The sequence below is a fragment of the Myiozetetes cayanensis genome, unplaced genomic scaffold (assembly GCF_022539395.1).
Source record: "Myiozetetes cayanensis isolate MyiCay16 unplaced genomic scaffold, myiCay2020 scf5-8, whole genome shotgun sequence".
NCBI classification, from domain to species: domain Eukaryota; kingdom Metazoa; phylum Chordata; class Aves; order Passeriformes; family Tyrannidae; genus Myiozetetes; species Myiozetetes cayanensis.
In genome coordinates this window covers 106,375,829-106,397,421 of record NW_026087742.1, presented here as the reverse complement: position 1 = coordinate 106,397,421, position 21,593 = coordinate 106,375,829, and the positions used below count along the sequence as shown (strand labels likewise).

The window sequence follows — 21,593 nt, the reverse complement described above, 5'->3', positions numbered from 1 at the left end:
TGCTGAACTGACTGCGGGTTTGCTCTGCACTTTACCCCTCTTATTTTTGCTAGTAAGAAATACGGGAGATTTGTGAATGGTGCACAGAGTGCACAAAACTATCTTCCACCTGTTTTCTTAGCCTGTTGATATGTTTTGAGGAAAGAGAAGTGAAAAAGAATTGTGAGACACACCCCCAGCCTGCAGCAACTCATTGCAACACCGTGTCCAGCAGGTTTGCCTTCTCCCTAAAAGTACAGATTACTAATAGGAGAAAACGGTGGTGAACAGAAAACCTGCCATGACATCCAGTTTGTTGGATGAGAATAAAGAACCATTCACAGCCAGTACATTTTTTTGTGAATCCTGAACTCCAGCAGCCCGTGCTAATGTGCTGTGCCTGGCTGCACCAGCAGCGAGTTGAGTTAGAGAAGGATTAACTTGGGAGTGGGGGAGGGAAGTGAATATGACACACAGCAAGCCCCATTCTTTTTTATGTTGCTGCTGTTAAAAAATATTAACCCAAATACTGGGGGATTGAATAAAGCATCTACTGAAACTATCGTGTCCAGATTGTAATTGTTTCCTAAATAAATGAAAAAGGTTTTGCATATGCCAGAGCATTTTTTCCTCTTCCTCTGGACTAATCTCTCACCTTAAAATGCATTTTGGCAGACATAAGATATGTGATGCCTTTTTTGATAATATCTTTGCAATAGTTAGATGAGCACAGTCAAGTGTTTTGGTATTTTTATTCTCCCTCCTCTTACTTTCAGAAATTTTCAAGCACTGCAGTCTTTAATTCTGCTTTGATTTGAGAACTCATGTTAAATATCTGATGGAGGTGATAACTTTTCCTCTCCCACAAAAGGTTGAGGCAGAATAAGGGCAAGGCAGTTGACTAATTTTCATTTAGACAGAAAAATTGCAACAATTATTCCTGAAAGCAACACAGCTCGATTTATTGTTCAAAGAGATGTGACTTTTAAAGAGGTTTCAAATAAAGCATAGAAGACAACTTATAGACTGAGATGGAAATGTAGGATCATTTTTCTGTTTGGGTTTAATGAACAGTGACACACAAGCATAAAAACACCTTGTTAGAAGGAAGCATGTCAAACTGATATACCTGTCTACAGCTAATACAGCTGAGATCTCGGGTGGGGTTTGTCGAGGCACTTCTTAAACCAAACTGGGAAAAGTCAGATGGTAGTAAAGTTATTCCTATATGAATAAAAAGAACTATTTCTTAGGAAATAGTCTTGGTTTCAGACTAGTTTTGGAACATATTCGACCCAACTGCCTATATGTTGCTTTGATTTAAGACAGCTGGGATGTTGAAACCCCACTGTTTCTTCTTCATAAACCAGTTCTGCTGAGAATTTTTGTTTGGGTGATTTTACTCTGCAAATCATATGTAATAAAACATCTATGCAGTAAATCAGAAAGTTTGGCTGAAAATAGCCTCAGTTTATCATCTTGTCCACATAATAATGATCACATTTTCTTTGCCTTTCTTGTGCTCCTCGAACATTTTTTAAATGACAGTTGGATCTTATGATTGGTACCTGATGCTTGTAGTTGTCACTAGAAGATGTATTTTCTTCTTGGGATTCTTGTGGTACCAGATAGATCAGGATGTTTCTGTGCAAACACGATGTCTTACTGTGTGGTTGTCATGCACAAGGTTTATGGGAGTGAGGGGGGAATAACAGTCCCAGGAAGGTTGAAGCAAGGAATATTTTATTGTTAGTCATAGCTGAAAACACTTAATTGAAATTACAGTCAAATCAATAAAAAGTGTTCACAACATTGAAAATAGGCAAGGCGGGAATAAATGGTTATAAATGCCACAGGTGAACAAACTGGACAGAAAGCTGTACTTAATCCATTTATACCAAGACTAAATATTAAAAGTCTGTCCCTGTTTCCAGCTGATGTGCTCTGTGTGCTCTCCTGATGACAACCTGGTTAGGAGCTGTCCTGACAGGCACTGCAGATGGAATTCAGCAGAGGGAATTCCCTCCTGCTGGGGAATAGGGGGTGCAGAGCATCACCTCAGTGAATCTCCTTTCCAGAGTCCTCTGGGTGGTCTGGCCACGCTTAATCCCTCCCTTGCCCAAATGTCTTTAATTTTGATGTATTAAGGAAGTGACACTTAAAATTATGAAACATTATCTCAGTTTCTTGAAAATACAGATGCTGCTGTACTGGCTTGTAGGTTCTTTTGTGTCACTTCTCTACTAATTATTGCTTACACTGAATTTTGCTACCAGATGGACTGACCAGAAAGGGAGTCAAATGCTTTCCAGCTTTACATGAAGCTTGTAGGTGTCATAAGTACAGGGATAATATTTGTCTTTTCTGTTAATGCTTTTCAGTCTTTCTTCAGATTATTTTTCAGGGCATCCTTAATTTTTCTACCTGGGCAGTTGTTAAAAAATCTATGTGTCTATGTTTGAGCAGCTCTGTCAAGGTTGGCTTGACTGATAGGTTTCAGCACCTCCTTCCTCTCTAAGTAAAAGGCATAGAACTCATTAAAAATGTCAGAAAGATTAACTTTTCCCTCATTTCTTTCCTTTAAAGTAGATACACTGGAGAGGCAATGTTGTTATGTGGGTCAGGAAGAACTTAATTTACTGTAAAAGAGAGGTTTTTCAGGGTCTAGTTTCTGCAAGGTGGAGAGAAGGGAGTGCAGCCTGACTAAGGTAATTGAAGTCTTACATTAAAATTCATCAGAAAATTGCCCGACTCTTCATCAGGCTCTCAATAAGTCTTGCGTCTTCCCAGCAGACATCCTTTGAACTGCTTCTGGCTCATTCTGGTCTTTAGGAAACTAATTCCACTTTGTGCTCCTCTGCTGGTCTCTACAGCAGCAAGGAAAGCTGCTGCAGGCAAGGGAGTAGAAAACTTCATGCAAAATGTGTCCTCCTTGGGGTACTGATCTCAAATGCCTGATAGCTTCAGATGGAACAGGTGCAAGAAGAAACAACTGATCCAAGAGCTTTCAGCAGCTCTCACCTGCTTTTTGTTTCTCTTTGATCAAAATACTAATAGCAGAGGAGGCTGAGAAGGGAAACTAGAAAGAAAACGTACCAAGAGACTTTTGTGGACTGACAAGTCTATGAAATGTGTTAAGAGCTGGGATCCAGCCAGTGAAGCACCAGACTGGACACACGGACTGGCTGTGTGTCCTCCCCTACAGCCATTTTAGTGCTGAGCAGAAAGCAGGCAGAGTCCCTGAAGACAGGTGAGGAAATGACAAATTCTTGTTTAATTACTGTCTTGAAATCACTTGAGGTGGGGCATGAGCCAGTCAGGGGGTGTTGGAGCTTCTTCCTTTTTTGTCCTTCCCCCTCACTAGCAGTGTAGCTGTGTAAGGTGACAGTGATAGACAGAATTCACAATTCTTGGGGCTCAAGCCATTGGTGGCGCTGCTTGGTGTGACAACAGCTCTTCCAAGTGACCCAGCAAAGGAAGAGGCGACTGAAAAACAGTGATAACCTCATGAAAGGTGATTTCATTGTGATTTGTGGCTTTCAGACAACTTCAGGAGAAGACGTCCGTGACTTTGCCAAGGTACTAAAAAACAAATTTCGAACAAAAAGATATTTTGCAAAGCACCCACGAATGGGCTACCTGCCTGTGCAAACTGTCTTGGAGGGAGACAACATGGAAACGTGAGTAGCTCTGAAGTATCTAAACAGCAATTCATTTGGTATTTATATACACTATTTGAGCTCCCCAGCTGGTGCCAACTCCTTTCACTTCCTAAATGCATAAAGCCTCTTTATGTCTTTCATTTCTGTTTACCTTGGCTGGCAGGAAAACACAAGCTGGGCTTCCAGTTGCCATTGCCTTTATCTGCTTTCACCTGTCCTTATACAAGAACTTCAGCTTCACTTAGTAAAAGAAAAATACTCACGATCTTACTGACACTCTTATGAACGTCTAAGTTTGATACTCAATTTGGAGACTAATGATATCTTCATTAAATTTTTATTTGCTTCTAAATGGGTGTCTTTCCTTGGTTTTCTTTTTTTAATTAGGCTACTGTGTCTGCAAGCTTCCCAGATTATTTCTTCTTTTTTCAGCCTATAAATTTAGTCTTATTAAATGGCTTTGAAGTCTTTTATGGGAAAAAAAAGCAATAATGATGCACATGGAGAAATCAATGAGTTAACCCAGTTCCCTTTGGTTTTTTTAAAAGTTTATTCAGTTGTTTAATGGCAATTGCACACAGCTTGTTCTCGTTCTCGTTTTCTTTCTCTTTTTAAATTTTAAATTTCAAATTTTTTCCCTCACTTTTTGGTTGGTTGCTCTTCACAGCCATTCATGTTGGTCTGTTGGATTTCTGCTTTTTAGTTGTTGTGATTCTTTTTTTTTTTTTAACCTTTCTGTAGTTATTTTGCTGCTGAGTTTCTTCTGCCTCTCTCTTCACCACCTCATTTTTTGTCTTGCAGTCCTGTTACTCTGATCAACTTCTGGCCAGTAGATTCTGCGTGAGTACTTTTGCTGAAGTGTGCTGCTGCTGCTACTGCTGCTGCGCTCCCTCACTTTTTTTTTTGTTTCTTTATTTAGTTTTACATATGATCATTTTCTTTCTTTCTTTATGACTGTTTCCTTTGATGCACTCTGAAGGAATGTTTTGATCCCGAAAGAGTACAATGGGATGAATCCTGGAATTTCCAGCAGTCATGGATTGTGTACTGTGTACTCTCTGGAGTGTGTATTTTCATCGAATTAACAGGGATTTTGTGCAGACCTACTAATGCTTATGAAAGTTTGTCTTTTAAAAGCCTGTGTTTCTGAACAAGTGTTGATCCCTCTGAATGTATACCGAATGCTTTTTGAAATACAGAGTTTGAACTTGATGGATTTAATTCAGTTTCAGGAATGACATCGTTTTGTAGATAAAGCTGTAATTTGGTTTTATGTGCAAGTGCGCACACTCGCACACTCAAGTGCCCCCAGTTAATCCGAAGCTCACTGGGTATTTTATTAGTCTTTTAGATACAATCAGATTTGTGAAGGCAGGTTGAAATGGGGAAATGTTCTCTGTATTTTTTCATAAGTAAAAAAAGCAGGGGTTTTCAGCTATGAAATAGATTTTCATTCTTGCACCACTCCTGCACGTGCATTGTCTTACCGTTGTAGTAATAGCCTCAGCATAAACTAAAGATATATATACCTGCCGTTGTGGCATTTGCTACTTCTAGTGTTACATGGTTGATTCTAGAATAATGTTAATTAAGCATTAATTTTAATTTACATATTGATAACTAATGAGAAACTAATAAATAGAATTTTTATATTTCTATATGGTGAAATGTATATGGCTTGCACCTCCATTGAATTTTTTGTAGAATAAACAAGACTGAAATGTATACATTGGAATACTCATTTATAATTTGCCTTTGGAGCACAATCCACTGGGAGGTTGAGAAGTACTCTACCTCTAGGAAATTTAAGCAACAAAGAAGAACATCCAGTACAGCAAACCTTATATAGCTGAGGATTCACCCACAGAAAAGGCCAAAAGGCTGGAGCCAGACTGAAATAGATTGGCTTTGAGCTTCAGTATGCACTTTAGCTTTAAATGCAACTGGGGATCTGTATTTCTTAACCTTTAAAACAATTGCAAAGTTAAAAGTAACATTTAGAGAAAGCTTGGATCATATGGAAATAACACTGCTATGTCTGACATAACATGAAACTAAACTGTCATAACATGTTTAATTCTAGCTACTTACAGTGATAACCTCATGGTATGACTACACCAGTGACTTCACATCACAGGTTTGGTGGTGTGCACTACAGGGAGTTTAACTCCTCTGTGATACCTAAGAAAACTTGAGAGAAGTGCTGAAAAGCAGGATTTGTATAGAGGTTGCACCTTTTGTCGGACCAACTCAGATATCTTCCAGAGCACAGTCCTTTCGTCTGGTGTGACAAGAAAGCAGAAAAATAAGAGACAAATAGTGGCTGGAAAGAATTGCTCTTTATTTTGTTCTGCTAACTTTGTTCCTTTCCTTTGTGCCATAGCACTTGGCTTACAGCTCAAGTTACTAAGCTACCCAAGTTTAAAGCTGTTTCTTGGTTACAGGGCTGTCTCCAGCTTCAGCAATCAAACCAGTTATCATAAAACTTTCCTCTGATTTCTACACTTGTGCCTTTTTCTGGTGCTCTCGTGCCAGCTTTGTGGTTATCTTTGAAGCACTTCAGAACAGCACCACCTGGCAGCAGTCAGCAATGCTAGTGCTATGCTATCCTGACATCAACATGTAGTATATATGGAACTGTTTATAAATAGATAGTTTGGGGTTTTTGTTGGAATTTAGTGGTTCTGACTGCTTATTATCCAGTATTTTGTACAGATGCTCTGCTTTCCAGGCATTTCCAGACAGCTCACAAGTTGTGAGAATTTGGGTCTTTTTACTCAAAGAGTGATTGTCAGTGGTATAAATACATTTTACTTGATTCTGCACTTTCAAGAAGCAGTAATTAAAATGCTGATCAGCAAAGAAAAGTGCCCTCATCCTGCCAGCCAGATCTCCGGGGGTGCAGGGGATTGCAGGAGGTGGTATTTGCTACTTGGTCACCACTTGACTTGACTAGAATTCCCACACTGTTCCTGCAGAGCCCAGCTTGAGCAATGCAGCTGTGGAGCCCTTGTAAAAGGGATGGTTATCTTGGCTAAATATTGGCTGTGTCACTCAACCTTCTTGCTGACTGTTGGAGCTGATTAGGTGTGCTGGGTGTGTGTGCTCAGAGAGGAAGGACTCTGAGCTCTAGTGCAGGTGGTCACTAAGAGCATGTACAGTTCAGCACAGTTGTTCTCAAGCTTGCTCAGATACTGGCAAAACTTTACCTCTGAGCAGCTGAATTCAACACAAAGCAGTGCTTCTCTAATAGGTTTGCTTTCTTGAGCAAACTTTTAAGAAGCTGTTTGAGGTAGATCTCCATTGCGGTATGTTTTGAAGTGGAGAGAAATCTGGAAATGTAGCCTCACCCCCTGCCTGCAGCTGGCAGAGAGAATAAGCTTCAACAAGTTACACAACACTGGGTTGTCTTTAAAAAAAAAATTTAAAAAAAAAATATATATCATAACTTGGTCACTTCTGAAGTTGAAGCGTAGTTTCAAGGCAGCAACAATGTGTTCATACAGTCAAACCTGTCTTTTTGTCTTGCACTACTGCCAAAAGAGACATCTCTTCATTGTCCAGTAGGTCCCAAACAAGTGCTGTCCATTCCTTCACAATGCTACAAATACATGTGCAATACCAGTGTGAGAGGGACTAAGAGGATGATCCAACTCAAAACTATAACTACTTTTAAGACAGATTTCCTAGTCTATGCACAGTGTTAGCAGCAACATTTGTATATATGTTGAAAATAAAACCTTTCATTGATGGTACCAATTTAGACCAGCTTAATATCTGCCATATGACAAACAAAAAATTTAAAATACATCAATTTATGAGAAAATCACTGTTATCTTGCTCCATAATCCACTGCTCTAAAGAAATTGCATCCTTTCTCCCTCCCTTCCCTTCAGTGTACATGTTCCTACACAAAATAGGATATCCAGCTGCAGAGAAGCCATTGGCAAATCTCTGCTGCACTGAGGAACTCTGTGAACTGAGTATTTATCCTCTGGTGTGCTGCAGTAATGTTTGAACATGTGGTGGCTAAAAGCACAGTTGGAGGCCAAAGCACATTTCAGGCAAAATGAGATTTGTGATACTTGGCCTGTGATGTCTTGAAGAGGAAAAGCTTTGCTGTCCTGTGAGAAGAGACATTAATGATGGTGAATTTTGTGTATCCAGCATACGGCTCTATGAATTCAGGAACCTAAACTAGAGCGCTTCTCAGGCCGATTAGAAACCTGGAGCTGACCAGTCTAGATTTATGGCAAACTCCTAACATGGGAGCATTACAAAACAGAAGATTATTACAGTTTTGGTTTATAACCAGCAACTACAAAACTCACCTGCTTATGCAATGCAGTTGCCACTGTTGGGCAGCCCCAGCCTGAATCACAGTTTCCAACAGTTTAAAGTGGTGTGAAACTCCTTCCTCAGTCTGGAGTTCCAGAAGGACAGTCAGCAGAGATGGAATAAAGAGCAGTTGAAATTTAGCTAAAATATGAAAATTGCCATACAGTTTGTGAAACTGCATCATTTTTTGTTATTTCAGCACATCCTGATAAGTGTAAATGGGCAAAATCCCACATGGGAGCAAAGAGTGCTCTCTGAACTGCATAGGCAACATAATTTAATGTTGACGTTTTCCAGAGTTGAGGCTGTAAGAATCAATGCTCTAATTGATGAGAAAAGTCCCATGAGTTGTTTTTGTGCACAAAAAAAGTGAAGAGGACCTCATACCATCAGATTTGTCAGGCAGAAAACCCAAAATAATTGACAGTGTTCCTCTGTATCTACAGTTGATAGATCAGTGATAACACACTGATCTACAGTTCAGATGGCAACTGGAAAGACACTAGGCAAAATCATCAGTGCCTGCAGTGTGTTATTAAAGACTCATTTCAGACATTGTGTGTTTGTTGTATTTACCTCTAGCTTCTCGTGGAGTAATCTTTAAAGGCTCTTTTAAGTGTGATGTGCTGGAAGCAGGCATTGGAGCAGGGTGGGAGGTAGAGGAGAGGTTCCCAGCAAGACTCTGGCAGCCAGTGCAGGGCTGCATGTGAAGCAGAACTGCCAATGAAGGCAGCAGCTTGTGAAGGGTAAAGCAGGGCAAAAGCTCTTCTATAAATCCCTTGGAAAAGGCTTCTGCAGGAGTTGGTGTGAAGAAGAGTCGTGACAGCAGACGGATTGCAAAATGGTGAAAATCCCTGGTGTGGTACCACAGAACATTGCACCGATGGCTTGAGGAGGCACACGCAGTGCCTGGAGTTAAAAACTTGCTGTTTGTCAAACGTAGCATAAGGCATAGAGATGTGAGGGTATAGGCATGGCTAAGTGTCTTTTTACTTTTAAAGGGGTATTGTTTGTGATTAATCAGTGTTTTCTGCCTTATAGGCCTGCCTCGTCCCCTCAGCTCTCACACGATGATACTCATTCACGCATTGAACATTATGCTAGCAGGTATGAGACCAGCTGGATGTTAGGCAGATCTTTCTATAAAAAATAATTAAAAGAAAAAAAAAACCCAAGGGCTAGCAGCTACCTGAGCACTTCTTAAAGAAACCCAGAATTTGGGGTTTTGCTTTCCAGACTCTGGGATGCAGAGCATTGTCTTTGGTTGCTACTAACCAGCCTGTCCTAACCTGCATGCCAGAGCACTTGTGTGGTCAGAAGTGGCCTTTAGGTTCTGTGGGTTCATCATTAAGATGGGCACTCAGTTACTGACTTTTTAATAGGAACTGTAGTGAGAGGACAAAGGGTAATGTTTTAAACTGAAAGAGGGTAGATTCAGACTGGATACAAGGAAGAAACTTTTACAGTGAGGATAGTGAGGCACTGGAGCAGGTTCCCCAGAGAGGTGGTGGATGCCCCACCCCTGGAAACATTCAGGGTGAGATTGGATGGGGCTCTGAGCCCTCTGGTCTAGTTGAAGATGTCCCTGCTCATTGCAGGGGGGTTGGACTAGATGACCTTTAAAAGTCCCTTCCAACCCAAACCGTTCTATGATTCTGCGTAGGGTTTTGTTTCTAATAAGGACCCTGGTGTAATTGAACAAATGAGAATAGCAAAAACCTCCAAAGTCTTATATGAATCTCAAGTGTCGTTATAACATTAAGTAATTCATCTCATGAAATACCACAAACAGGATTTTTCCTTGATTTGGAGGATTAAAGTGGTGTTATATCGCTGCTTTAGTTCACTTCTCTGCTTTCATACTGCTCTTAAGAATCAAAAAGTGGGTCAATTGTGCAAATACGAAAGCGTTTTTCCAGCAAGCAAGTAAATTTGCAAGGATTGAGGTAATGAAAAATGGTTATTCCAGCCTCCTCTTTCTCTCCCCCGATATCACTTAATCAGGAGAGGTGTTTCTGAATTATCCAGGACGATTAGGAGGGGCTGAGTGTGAAAACCAATGAGAAATGACTGATCATTAGTTCTGATGATGATATTGCCAGGTACAAAGCAATTTGTGTAATCCCCTGGCATCTTAAGGGTTTTCTTTGATTGTGGAATTAATTAATCAAGAGGAGTGGAATATAAACTTAGATGTGAGTTTAGCCAGGTCACTGTAACAAACAAACAATCCTTTGCGATAGCTTATTGCAAAACTTTTTGGTAATCAACAGTGAGTGTAAATTAATTTGAGTTTCAAATTCATCAAAAACATCACGCTCTTTAATTCTTTCCAGAATGTTAGAGCAGATGAAGTTTCTGGAAAACATAATTGGTTTTAATCAGTCTTGTTTATTTTTCCACAGGCTAGCAGAAATGGAGAACACCAATGGTTCTTATCTAAATGACAGTATTTCACCCAATGAGAGCATGTAAGTAGGCTGTTTTACTGTTTCTGACATGTATTTTCGTGGGAAGGTTATTAACTTGTAATGAAATTTTGTAGTGCTGAATTTGCATGGCCAGGTACCACATTATTGAACCATCTGGTTCAATTTAATGATGAACTCACGTCCCTTCAATTTGTATCATAGGGCCTAGATTTATGGCTTATAGCTTAATACCAAATTTATACAACAAATGATTGATACCTTCAAAATTAAAATGACTAATTTCTTTCAAGAAATTATAGATTTATTCAGCAAATAGTTTCCATATTACTAGGAAAATATACTTGTCATCTGATGTTTTCTAAGGACAAAGACAAAAGGAAAACTCTTCTATCTGTACTACAAGGTTAGTCATGGTTAAATTGCTGTAAGCTAGAAAATGTTGGTGTGGGCAAAGTGTCATTCCAAACATTACTGAAGCTAAACAGAAATCTTTGGTCTACAAATACTTGAAATGCACTGCAAGTGTAAGCCAGGAGGGACTCGTCCTCACCATGAAATATTAGAAGTAGTAAACTTTACAGTTGGACAGATCTCTGACAAGCATTCATTGTACTAGTTCAAATGAAAAGTCATAAGTAGAAGTTTTAAATTTTTAAAAATTTAATGTCACACTAAGACCTTTTTGTGGTTTTCTGACATGGTATTATATTCCTCCCCTGATGATATTCTTGATCTTGTTTATTCTTGGAATGAAAGGACATAGAACTAGGAAGCTAACTATAATGAATGTTTCTGAAGACAGGATAGAAGCACCAAAGTCATTGACACGTTTGAAAATTCAGACAGAAGCTAAATTTGTAGCATTCCCTTAAAGCACAGTACTCTGGGAAGTTTTCATTCACTTAATCTGAGATTCCAAATCAGCATTTAAAGAGGTTGATTCTGAATCTGTGAGATGTTCTTGGATAGTGATAAAGCTGTTTCATTGTTCAAAATAGTTTCTCTTTTGACTTGGTAGGATTGTTGCCTGCCAGTTTTGAAAGAAAATCCCCTGTACAACCAATACATTGTTCTAATACATTGGTCAAAAAGGGGAAAGTTAAAATGACACCTCAAAACTGGTATATATGTAATGTCAGTATAGCTTCACGCAGTTGATGAAAATTGTTTACAAGTTGTATGTTAATTTTGCATTGTTATGAATAGTAGTAATGCTATAATAGATGGAATTTTGTGTTGTCCACTGAAATATTTCAGTGTCCTTCTCACACAAATCTTGTGTATGCAGTATCTCTTGTATTGCACTTTGGTCTTACTGCTGAGTTCATTCTTTGATTAATTAGAAGTTGTATTAGTATGATTCAGTTAACAAGTTAACCAATGACTAAAGTTTGTTACTCAGTTTGTACTATTAAAATGAGAACAAACCTGTACATTCTGAATTTTGGAATAAATACTATCCAGGTAGATACAAATTGCAGCAAAATTAAAGCTTACCATGAATTTACAACTGTAATACTCTCAGTTTTGTATGTCAGATTATGCTTAAGTATTATTTATTGCCATTCTTACATGGTTTACATTATTGGGCTAATAAGGGCAGGAAGAGTGATAGATGGAGACAAGGAAGGTGGGAAATAAAAACATAGCATATATATATATATACACAATATATATAAAAACCACAAAACATTTCCTTATGTAGTGTCACTGCAATTATGTATAAAAGATATGTGCAGGCTGTGTGAAAATCACAGAAAAAGAGTATGCTTGTAAAGTGACATATTGCAGTAGTTATGCCACTTGTTCACTGTTAATTCAGTTAAGATCCCTAAGAATATTTATAAATGCAAAGCAATGGTTTTAAGGAAATCACAGTTGAAGTGTTTCATGAAAAGTGTAAATTTAGGAACTGGCAAGCATTTCCTTCTGTGAAAAATTAATACTTCTCTTTTATGAACTCATGTTAATGTGCTCTATATTGCTTTGGCACTCCTGCAGTCATAAAATGGCATCATTAACATTTTCAGGAACAAATGGAAACAAGGAAAATTATAATTTTTGAACAATAACAGCTGTTCAAAATGCCTGTTAAATTCTGGTCTAAAAACATAACAGAAAAAAAAACTAGACTGAGTTATTTTGTTAGACAAAATTTCCAACAGCAGTGTCATTTTTAATGTCCCTATCTTGTAGTGTTAAGGGAAACCTTTCATGGTTTCCCACAGTTAATGCTAGTGCTAGTTGCATAGCTTAGGGCCTGGATGCATCTCCTTAGCACCTAAACCACACCTAAAACAATCCATGTAATTCTAGGAAGTGATCAGGGCCTTCAGAACTGGATTTATTTTTCTCTTCCAGAGGTATTTCTGTTTCAAATACCAGACAGCGTCAGGGGCAATAGAAATAAAGAAAAAGATCATACATGTTAACCCAAATATATTTGTATTCTGACAGTGTACATCACTTTTAATTTTAAAAAGAAACCCACCTGAGTGAAAAATAGCATATTTTTTAGATGAGTCCAATACTTTTTTTTGTTTACCTCATTTACAATTTTATAGAGAAAAAAAGATAAATACAGCACACATTTATTACGGAAGGAGGGTTTGTAGGTACAAAAATAAATGCATTGCCTTTGCTTGAATGACCCTTTTATGATACAGATCAAGCAGCAGAGGTTAGCTTTCTTTTTCAAGCAAATTCCTAATTGAAGTTAGGCAGAAGAGGAAAGCTGAAGTTGTCAGCTGTTGCAAACTTGGTTTTAAGTATCTGAGAAGCAGAGGAGGAGAGAGGTGGACTCTGCAGAGAAGGAAAATTGCCAGAGACTAAGTGAAACAAGTCAGCAGATTTTGCTTTAAGGTACATTGCTCTGCTATTGGTTACAAAGAGTTCAGCAAATCTCTTTGTAAGAAATGAAAGACTGGGAGTGAATCATCTCCTCATATTCACTGTGAAGTTAAAAAGAAGGAAGGGAACAGCGTGTTTTATCCTTTCTTTCTTTTCCAGCGATGATGAACACTTGTTAATCCAGCACTACTGCCAAAGTCTGAATCAGGAGTCCCCACTGAGCCAGCCCCGAAGCCCTGCCCAGATCCTGATTTCTCTGGAGAGTGAGGAGAGAGGGGAACTGGAGAGAATCCTCGCAGACCTGGAGGAGGAAAACAGGTGGGTTACACCACCAGATGCTGCATTTAAAGTACAATATCTGTGAAATAATTACACTGGAATTCAGTTTGATAGTATTTGTAGGGATAAAATTAGTTATAAATTTGCATTTTCTCCCAACAAAGAAGTACTTTCAAAGTCAGTAAAAGTTGGGTTCTCCTTTCCATTTGTTTGGTGTTGCTTGTTGCCATTTCTTTAGTCTTTCAATACCAAGTATAATTTGCTTCTAATTGTAAATTTAATTGAAGTTATCTTCATTAATCACCATAAAAACCCCCAAATGGATATTTGAGGCATCACAACACTGCAGTCCTCTTTCTACAGTAGATTTGTAATTGCAACTGCGAACTACCAAAATCAGATTATAAGATAGAAATCATTTAATTCTACAAAAAAACATGGGCTTTTTTGGCTTCTACTATCTTGAGCTTTTATAGTACAGTCTAGAGGCATTTTCTTGCTCTTTTTTTCTTGCTTCTTTAAGAGCTAGGTACTTCTGTTTACACTGAGGGTTTAATGCAGTAATCATTTACCTCAGGCATGTCAAGGAAATAATGCAAGAGTTGGCAGTGTCATAGATCTTCTCTCCATGTATAAGTCTCCTTTGGATGGTACTAATCAATTACAGTGGATCCATCACTTCTTATCAGGAGGATTTGGGAAAATGTGGAGGATCCGTAGGCATCAAGGATGAGGAAAGTGTTCCCCACAGAAGGCTGTAGTAAACAAACCTCTTGCTCACTGAACAGCAGTGAGGTTTTGTTTGAACCAAACCACAAACTTCCTACTGCATAGCACATAAAGCCCAAGTGGAGGAAAATACGCATTTTGACGTATCTGGTAACCAGTAATAAGTTATCTTAGTTTTCTGGAGATGAGTGCTGTTTTTTAAACAGCGTTGTGTAGTGAATCATGGAAGAAGAAAAAACATCATAATGCTTTTCTGTCTGTATACCAAATAAGCTGCCTACCCGAAAGGAGGATGACTTCTAAAGCATCCTAGATTAGAAAGGTAGCATATGAAAACTAGTGTAACATGGAGGTAGATAGCTAAACAGGCTAAAAAGTCCTTTTCAGGGTGCCTTGAATTTTAGCTTTATTTAATATAGCAACTTCTGATGATAAGTAACATGGTAAAAGATCTCTGACAGGAATTACACCTTAAAAATACCTGGTTTGAAGTTTGTCAGTCCTGGATTAAAGAAGAGCTGTAGACTGTAAGTTTGGTAGACTGTTAGTCTGTTTTCTCATTTGTACTACTGGAGGCACAGTTATGGAGGTGATGCCACCACAGGCAACCTCACCTTTATGGATACTTCAGTTCTCAATACAGCAGGAACAAAGAGCTCTGTTTCTGTGGGAGAGTGGAGGTCACACTGCTGTGATTTTCATTGATTATGACAAAATCATTACTTCTGTCTCTGCAAACTGCTATAAATAACTTGTACTTAAAAAGTAAGGTAGCTGCTGAAAAGCAAACAAGTTCTTCTTGTCCTGATAGCTTGTTACAGGCAGATATCTGTGATTTTATGGGTTAAACACTAGTCCCTGTTCAGAAAAATAAGCTATTCAGACAGGGTCAGTCAGGAACCATTCATGTAACTTACTTACATTTAAAAAGACCAGTCTTGTCCCTTTAGATTTCTATTTTCTAGTCATTCTCCTCCTTTGAGTTTGTGCAAACCATTTTTGGTAGTTGCCAAAGGCTTTTGATAATGAAGATTTAGCTCTCTGCTGTATCTTGCACGGTTGTACAGTAAGAGTCAGCACATGCAGTCACTTCTCAGCAGCTCCTGGGAAAGCTGCATCAAGTACCAACAAGAAGCAGTACTGTGGTATTCAGAGCACTTCATTGTCATTTCTCTTTTTCTTTCACTCTCCACACTTTCCTGCTTTTCGAAAAAGCCCTTCTCTGTTTTGCTTCATCTCTTTTGAGCTGCTTATTGAATTCTGACCTCCATTTGGGTTTCAGCTGCAGTTTCTCGTCTCCAAATATTTCCATCTTGACTTGTTACTTAAATGAAAAAGACTCTTTGAAATTGTAATTCTGAGGTTTTTCTTTTGGACAGTTTAAAAGGTTCTGTTGCCTATTTTGAGTTCTTCTGAAATGCATTATCTGACTTATAAACTAACCTAGCTGTGACATGGTTCTGACTGGGGTTTTTATCAGTTCCAAGGACCTTTTGTTAGACATTCATTATTTATCTGCTAGCATTTTAAGACCTTGGTGCTTCTGTAGCTTGTAAGTATGACTTCCTTAAATAATTTATGCCTAAGATTTGACTGCTAAATAATTTACATTTGTTAAAATGTGAGCATTTTAGAGAATATTTTCAGTTGCTGAAAATGTTTCATTTGAGTTTTAGGCCTTCAGGCTTATGCTGAGTTTTGCATCACAGCATGTTGTGATAAGAGCGTTTCTTGTGTATTCAATAGACCAAAGGTAATCTTGTTGTGGAAGGCATTATTATTATATTGCAATATAAAAGAAAAATCTAATTATAAAGCCCTCTCAAGAGGTTAAGTGGTAGAGTAGGTGCTACTGACTAGGATGTACTGCACTAGCATTAAAAAGAAAGCATGTGGTTCTGTAGTGACAGAGACTCAGAACTTTTTGCAAAGAATTAAAATACTTTCCTGCTATTCTAATGACTAAAGTGACTGTTTCCTAATATTTTAGTTGAATCAAGGTCACTGACATACTTCTCTAAGAGAGAGAGTTCTCTTATGTTCTCTTTTCCTCCCAGCTCCTAGCTGTCTTATAACAAGAACTAAGTAAATGAGATCTCCAGTCGGAGCTATTTGCCTTTCCTTTGCTTTCCTGACTTGCACTGGGAACACAGTGGGCTGTGTGCCACTAGAGCAGCACTAACATCCCAGGTCTCAAAGCTGCCCTGTTTCGGTGTAGCTTTGGAGTTCCTTCAAATCTGAAGACTGATGAATGGTCTCCTCAAAGTTCCTTCTGTATAGTTGCCAATAGCAAGAAAGTGATGCATTTCTAAACATGCTGTGGCTCCTTTTGGTATTTGTTTTGGCATTGAAGAAGGGGAACTAGATCTTCTGAGTGGGAAGCATCATGAGTAAACATTGTCATCTTAGAGAGGGACAGTGGTAGGTGGTTCAGTTGCCAGCTTTGTCTGTTTCCTCAGACCACTGATTTTCTGTAGGGAGATGAGAAATAACATGAATTCACAAATTCTCAATTGCCTCTGAGAGGACTACTCAGCAGGTGGGGTCCACTAGGATTTCTGCCACTAGGCAATTAGTGCTGCCAGTGATAGATGTGATTAATAATTCATGAGCGCTTTACTACTCAGCTCTTTACAGTTGCATAAATCAAGGTTACACTGCATGCTTCCTCTGTTATTTTTGTTCATGAATGCCTCAAAGAGTTGCAGGCATTGTAAATGGAATATGTGTGTTGAGTTTTCTTAATATTCTCTTACTGGAGAAGGGATCATTTTCGCAGTGATCAGGAGATGCAGCGGCACTGTGTGTTTGTCACAGCCAGATGTAGAAGTCACCCAGCCTGAGCTATAGTGGAGGGAAACTGAGTTTCCAAGTACTGCCCGTGCTTGCACAGTTGCATTCATTTAGAGAGGATTATGTTTTTATCTCCCCTCTCTCTTATGTCCCATTTCATGCTGAAAGTGTCAGAGGGTGTCTTTCCTCCAGGCACTGAGGGCTGTGGGCAGTGCTTTGGGTGCCTCGCTCACAGCAGCAGTCCTTTTTCACCACACAGCTTAAAACCGTTCAGAGGTGGGAATAAAAGCTAATTGTTCTCCCTTGGGATTTTCTTACATCAGGTTCCAAATTATTTCCTTCTTTTATTAATTTCCAGCTTTTTTCCCCTTTCTTAATACACATCATCACTGCTGTATGTTTAGATCCCAGTTATTACGATATTATTGACTGACTGCACTCTGCATCACTCCTGTGGCTCTGAAGCTATGATGCATCTCAGTTCTCTGGACTGAGCACTGTGCAGCTGGACTGAAAAGGTGCAGCTGGAAAACTCACTGATACAGGTGCACTGGGCAAGCCCACAAGCATTCTTCAAAATGACATTCCTTTGTTGCAGCAATATTACAGCATTTAATTACAGAACTTCCAAATTCAGACATACCTCTGCTTGGATAATGTGCAGTATCCCTTACATTGCTCTTTTTTTTTCTGTAAGCTTTCAGAAAGATTTTTAAACTACTTTTTATCAGACAGGAGGGCATTTTTATCTGAATGACTCCCTGGTCCTTACTTGTATTTCAATACCACAGTTGCTGGAAGGACTTCTCTATATTGATAGAGGCGATAATGGCAGATTTCTTTGTAACAAGGTATCTGATCATGTTGTAAATATGACCAAGTGCATTTATGTAGTTGCCCTTAGGGTGATGTTTTATCTTTTGCTTTACAGCACTTCAAACTTTTGAGACTGCTATTTGTAGACTATTGCCTGTATCATACATCTGGGAAATTCCTCATGGGATAGTGATAGCCACTACCTACAGGCTTTGTGAAAAACAAGCTTAATGATCAATCCTATATAAGCTTTAGTCAGCAATAAGACTGTGTCTGATACTCTTGTCATGTTTATTCCTATTCCCTTTTGTATTTTTACTAATTTTTCACCAGTTTGTTCAGCGAGAAGTATCAGAAGACATTTAGTCATGCAGAAGGCATAATTTATATGACTATATCTATATCCAGTACAGATAGCCCTTCTTTTTTTTTCAAGATAATTTTCATGGACTCATTAAAAAAATACCCTCATTTGAACAAACCCTCTTCATACTGTGGGTTTTAAAGAAGGAAATCTTGAATTTTTGAACAACCTGAAGTTAAGAACTATCATCCCCTTTTTTTAATCTTTTAAAACTTCTGCAGGGAAGGGATTTTGTAGGTCAGACATCCCTTAGGGATGTTGTGGGGGATGCCGCAGTCCCAGGTTAGGACTTGTCCATTATGCAGCTGCTGAAGAGCACGGTGACCTCTGAAGAACAGTCAGTAGCCTGTCTTTGTCCTTGGCATTGCCTTCTCTCCCATGTGAATTGATGCATACTGCTTTAGTTCTTTTCCTGAAGTTCTTTACCTTTAGAAGTGCTTCAGAGCTTAATGAAGTTTACTGGGAGGTTTCTGAGGTGCTATTAAGCTTCCAGACCAAACTGTCAGTGTGTATTGTGGTTTGCAGGCAGAAGTGGCAAAAGGTGCCTGTTCTCACAACCTCAAATAAGAGCGAGTTGGTAAAATTAAAATCTGGGTCACTGCTTGTGATGAGTAAGCAGTTACCAGAGCATTGAGCTGCTTTCCCCCCCTCTGGGAAACAGTAGAGGAACATCACAGCAACAGAATCCCAGTGCAGTTTGTTAAGCCTCCCTTGCTTATGAAGTTTCTGCTACAAGTTACTATTTTTGCGGCTTTGGACTGTGTTATCCCTGACAAGGTTTCCGTTTCTTACCTTCTATGTTCTTCCTGCTTGTTAGATTTTTTTTTGTATGTGTACCACTGTAGATCATATTAATCTATGGAGTGTTTTACTGGAGGAAAAATGGGATCTTTACAGAATAAAAGAAAAAGCTTAGCAGTGCCATAAAGTTACAGTAGACTGCAGCACTCCCGGCAGTACCTTTCAAATGAAGATGGAAATTATAGCCCAAAAAGTTAGTGCAGTTTGATTTAAGTGGCTGGCTCTCTAATTTGTCTCTTTCTCATCTTAAGTTGATAATTTTAGCCCTAGGCTGGAAATGCAGTTGCAGATATGAAGAGAGGAGAGTGATGTGACCTGACTGACGACAGCAGAGTTCTGTGTTTTCTGCTCTGGCTTTTTGTGTGGCTGCCTCTCTGAGCTTTCTCATTTGTAAAACAGATAGGCTGGCCAGGTGGCACCCACTTTGGTTAGTGTTTGTGAATTGCTTTGATCACTCAAAGTCCTCTTCTAGCACTAATTACTCCTCGGGTGTAGTCATGCGTGAAAGTGAATGGGGGCAGTCCGACTTCTGCTCGGAAGGATAAAGCGCAGGAAGCTGAGGGAAGGCTGAGCCCAGGACAGACCGTACCCGGGCTGCTGGAGGGTGTCTGGAGTCCAGCCAGCCTTCTGGTGCTGCAGAGAGAGCCTTTAGGCAATGTTTCATCACAGGTCTGTACAATACCAGATCCATGCGGATCTGCAAGGTGTAAGCCCACGTGTGTGGATTCAGCAGAAGGAAAGGCAGGTGGTGCAGGTGAGCCTCTGCCCCCGGGATTTAATCACATCACACCACGCGAGAGGAGGTGCCTTGTGATCCTCTGCACTGCCTGTTTGGCTTCATAAAGCTTTTGCCTCCTTATCACTTCCCAACAGAAACCTGCAAGCAGAGTATGACCGTCTGAAGCAGCAGCATGACCACAAAGGACTGTCTCCACTGCCGTCCCCGCCGGAGATGATGCCGGTCTCTCCGCAAAGCCCCCGGGATGCTGAGCTCATTGCAGAAGCCAAGCTGCTTCGCCAGCACAAGGGCCGCCTGGAAGCCAGGATGCAGATCCTGGAGGATCACAACAAACAGCTGGAATCACAGCTGCACAGGCTGAGGCAGCTGCTGGAGCAGGTGAGTCCTCAGGCATTTCTTCTAGGTCTCTGTAGACCTTCACGTTCTCCAAATGTGAAGCATTATCAGTAACAACATCCCAAGAAATCATATATGTATGGGCTAGTCAGAGAAAAATATTAAATTGTTGAAAGTGAGAATGTGAAATGGGGTTTCAGTGTTCTTATTTAGTCTTCTTCCTTGTTTTATTCAGAATTCAAATCCATTGGTCTCATGGATATATTTACTTTAAAAAATTGTATGTATTCATGGAATAAATAAAAATTACAGAGATATGAAGTAGTGAGCTGTTAATAACAACCTCTTCTTTTTTTTCAATTTTCAGCCACAGGCAGATGCCAAGGTGAATGGTACAACACTATCATCTCCTTCTACCTCTTTGCAGAGGTCAGGCAGCAGTCAGCCAATGCTTCTTCGTGTAGTTGGCAGCCAGACTTCAGAAACCATGGGTAAGATAACAAAGTTCAGATTGTCATAAAAATAATTATAGTCCCATTTTCCAGGAAAAAAATCCTTAAACACAGAAAATAGGCTTCTGTTTGGTTCAAATGAGAATGAAGTAGACATTTGCAATGGTCTTCGATGTCATCTGGCTATTTACATGTTCATTATGATTCACGCTTTTGCTTTTGATCATGATGCACACAGTAGCTTGGATATTTTGACATTAAACGCAAAGCTTATCCAGGGCTTGACTTCTGAAAACAAATATCACTGAAAAGCTAACTATTTTATTCAAACTGACTTTCTGATATTAAGCATGACTGATTTAAATGTACATAGCATTAATTATGGCTGGGAGACTAAATGTATTATTAGTCATCTCTGTGTTAACTGATGTGATCTTATTTTTAATTTGTTGTGGCTCAATCAGTAGGATTGAACTGTCACTTACAGGCAATGCTCATCTAGTGTCTTTTCTAAATATCACATCAGATGTGATAATGAACATCAAATGAGTTGTGGAGTAAGGTTAAGTAATAACATGCTGTAGCTAGAGGCTGGAATTATTATTTTGGTGATTTTAGTAACTGCTCTGTAGCATTTTCCTGATTTCTTATCTGTTACATAATTAGGAAGTATTTATTACCAAGCAGTAAGGATTTTTTTTGCTAGTAAAAAAAGCAATCAATCGTTGCATCATCTTTAATCAAATGCACTTATATTACTTCAACAAGATAATGTTTCAAGTGTGATGATAATATTCAGTTTCATACACAGAAATTTATTTAATGTATATTAGAGAGAATCTTAAGTGAGAGCTTTGCTTTTAACTGATGTTAGTGAAAGTGTCAATGGCAGTGAGACATTGAATGGGAGGGGACATTCTGCTGTGTCTCAAGAGCTGTTGTGGTGGAAAATGCAGCTTTTTGGGGGATTTTTCTTCTATTCCAAGTGCAAGCAATAATGTCAGCCTGTGCCAGTATCAAACA

The 21,593-nt window shown here is 39.1% G+C and overlaps 1 protein-coding gene across 15 annotated transcripts in view; it reads left to right on the top strand.

Moving 5' to 3' along the window:
• The window catches only part of DMD (dystrophin), a 1,047,400-nt gene that overhangs the window by 1,007,096 nt on the left and 18,711 nt on the right, over positions 1-21,593 (top strand). For 11 of the 15 annotated variants that reach the window (XM_050333288.1, XM_050333286.1, XM_050333290.1 and 8 more), the window contains 7 exons: positions 3,523-3,659; positions 4,443-4,481; positions 9,021-9,086; positions 10,385-10,450; positions 13,421-13,579; positions 19,917-20,160; positions 20,486-20,609. In XM_050333288.1, coding sequence (XP_050189245.1) covers positions 3,523-3,659; positions 4,443-4,481; positions 9,021-9,086; positions 10,385-10,450; positions 13,421-13,579; positions 19,917-20,160; positions 20,486-20,609 — 835 coding nt within the window. The remainder of the gene's footprint in view (positions 1-3,522; positions 3,660-4,442; positions 4,482-9,020; positions 9,087-10,384; positions 10,451-13,420; positions 13,580-19,916; positions 20,161-20,485; positions 20,610-21,593) is intronic. The other 4 variants (XM_050333285.1, XM_050333295.1, XM_050333297.1 and 1 more) reach the window with 2 other exon arrangements.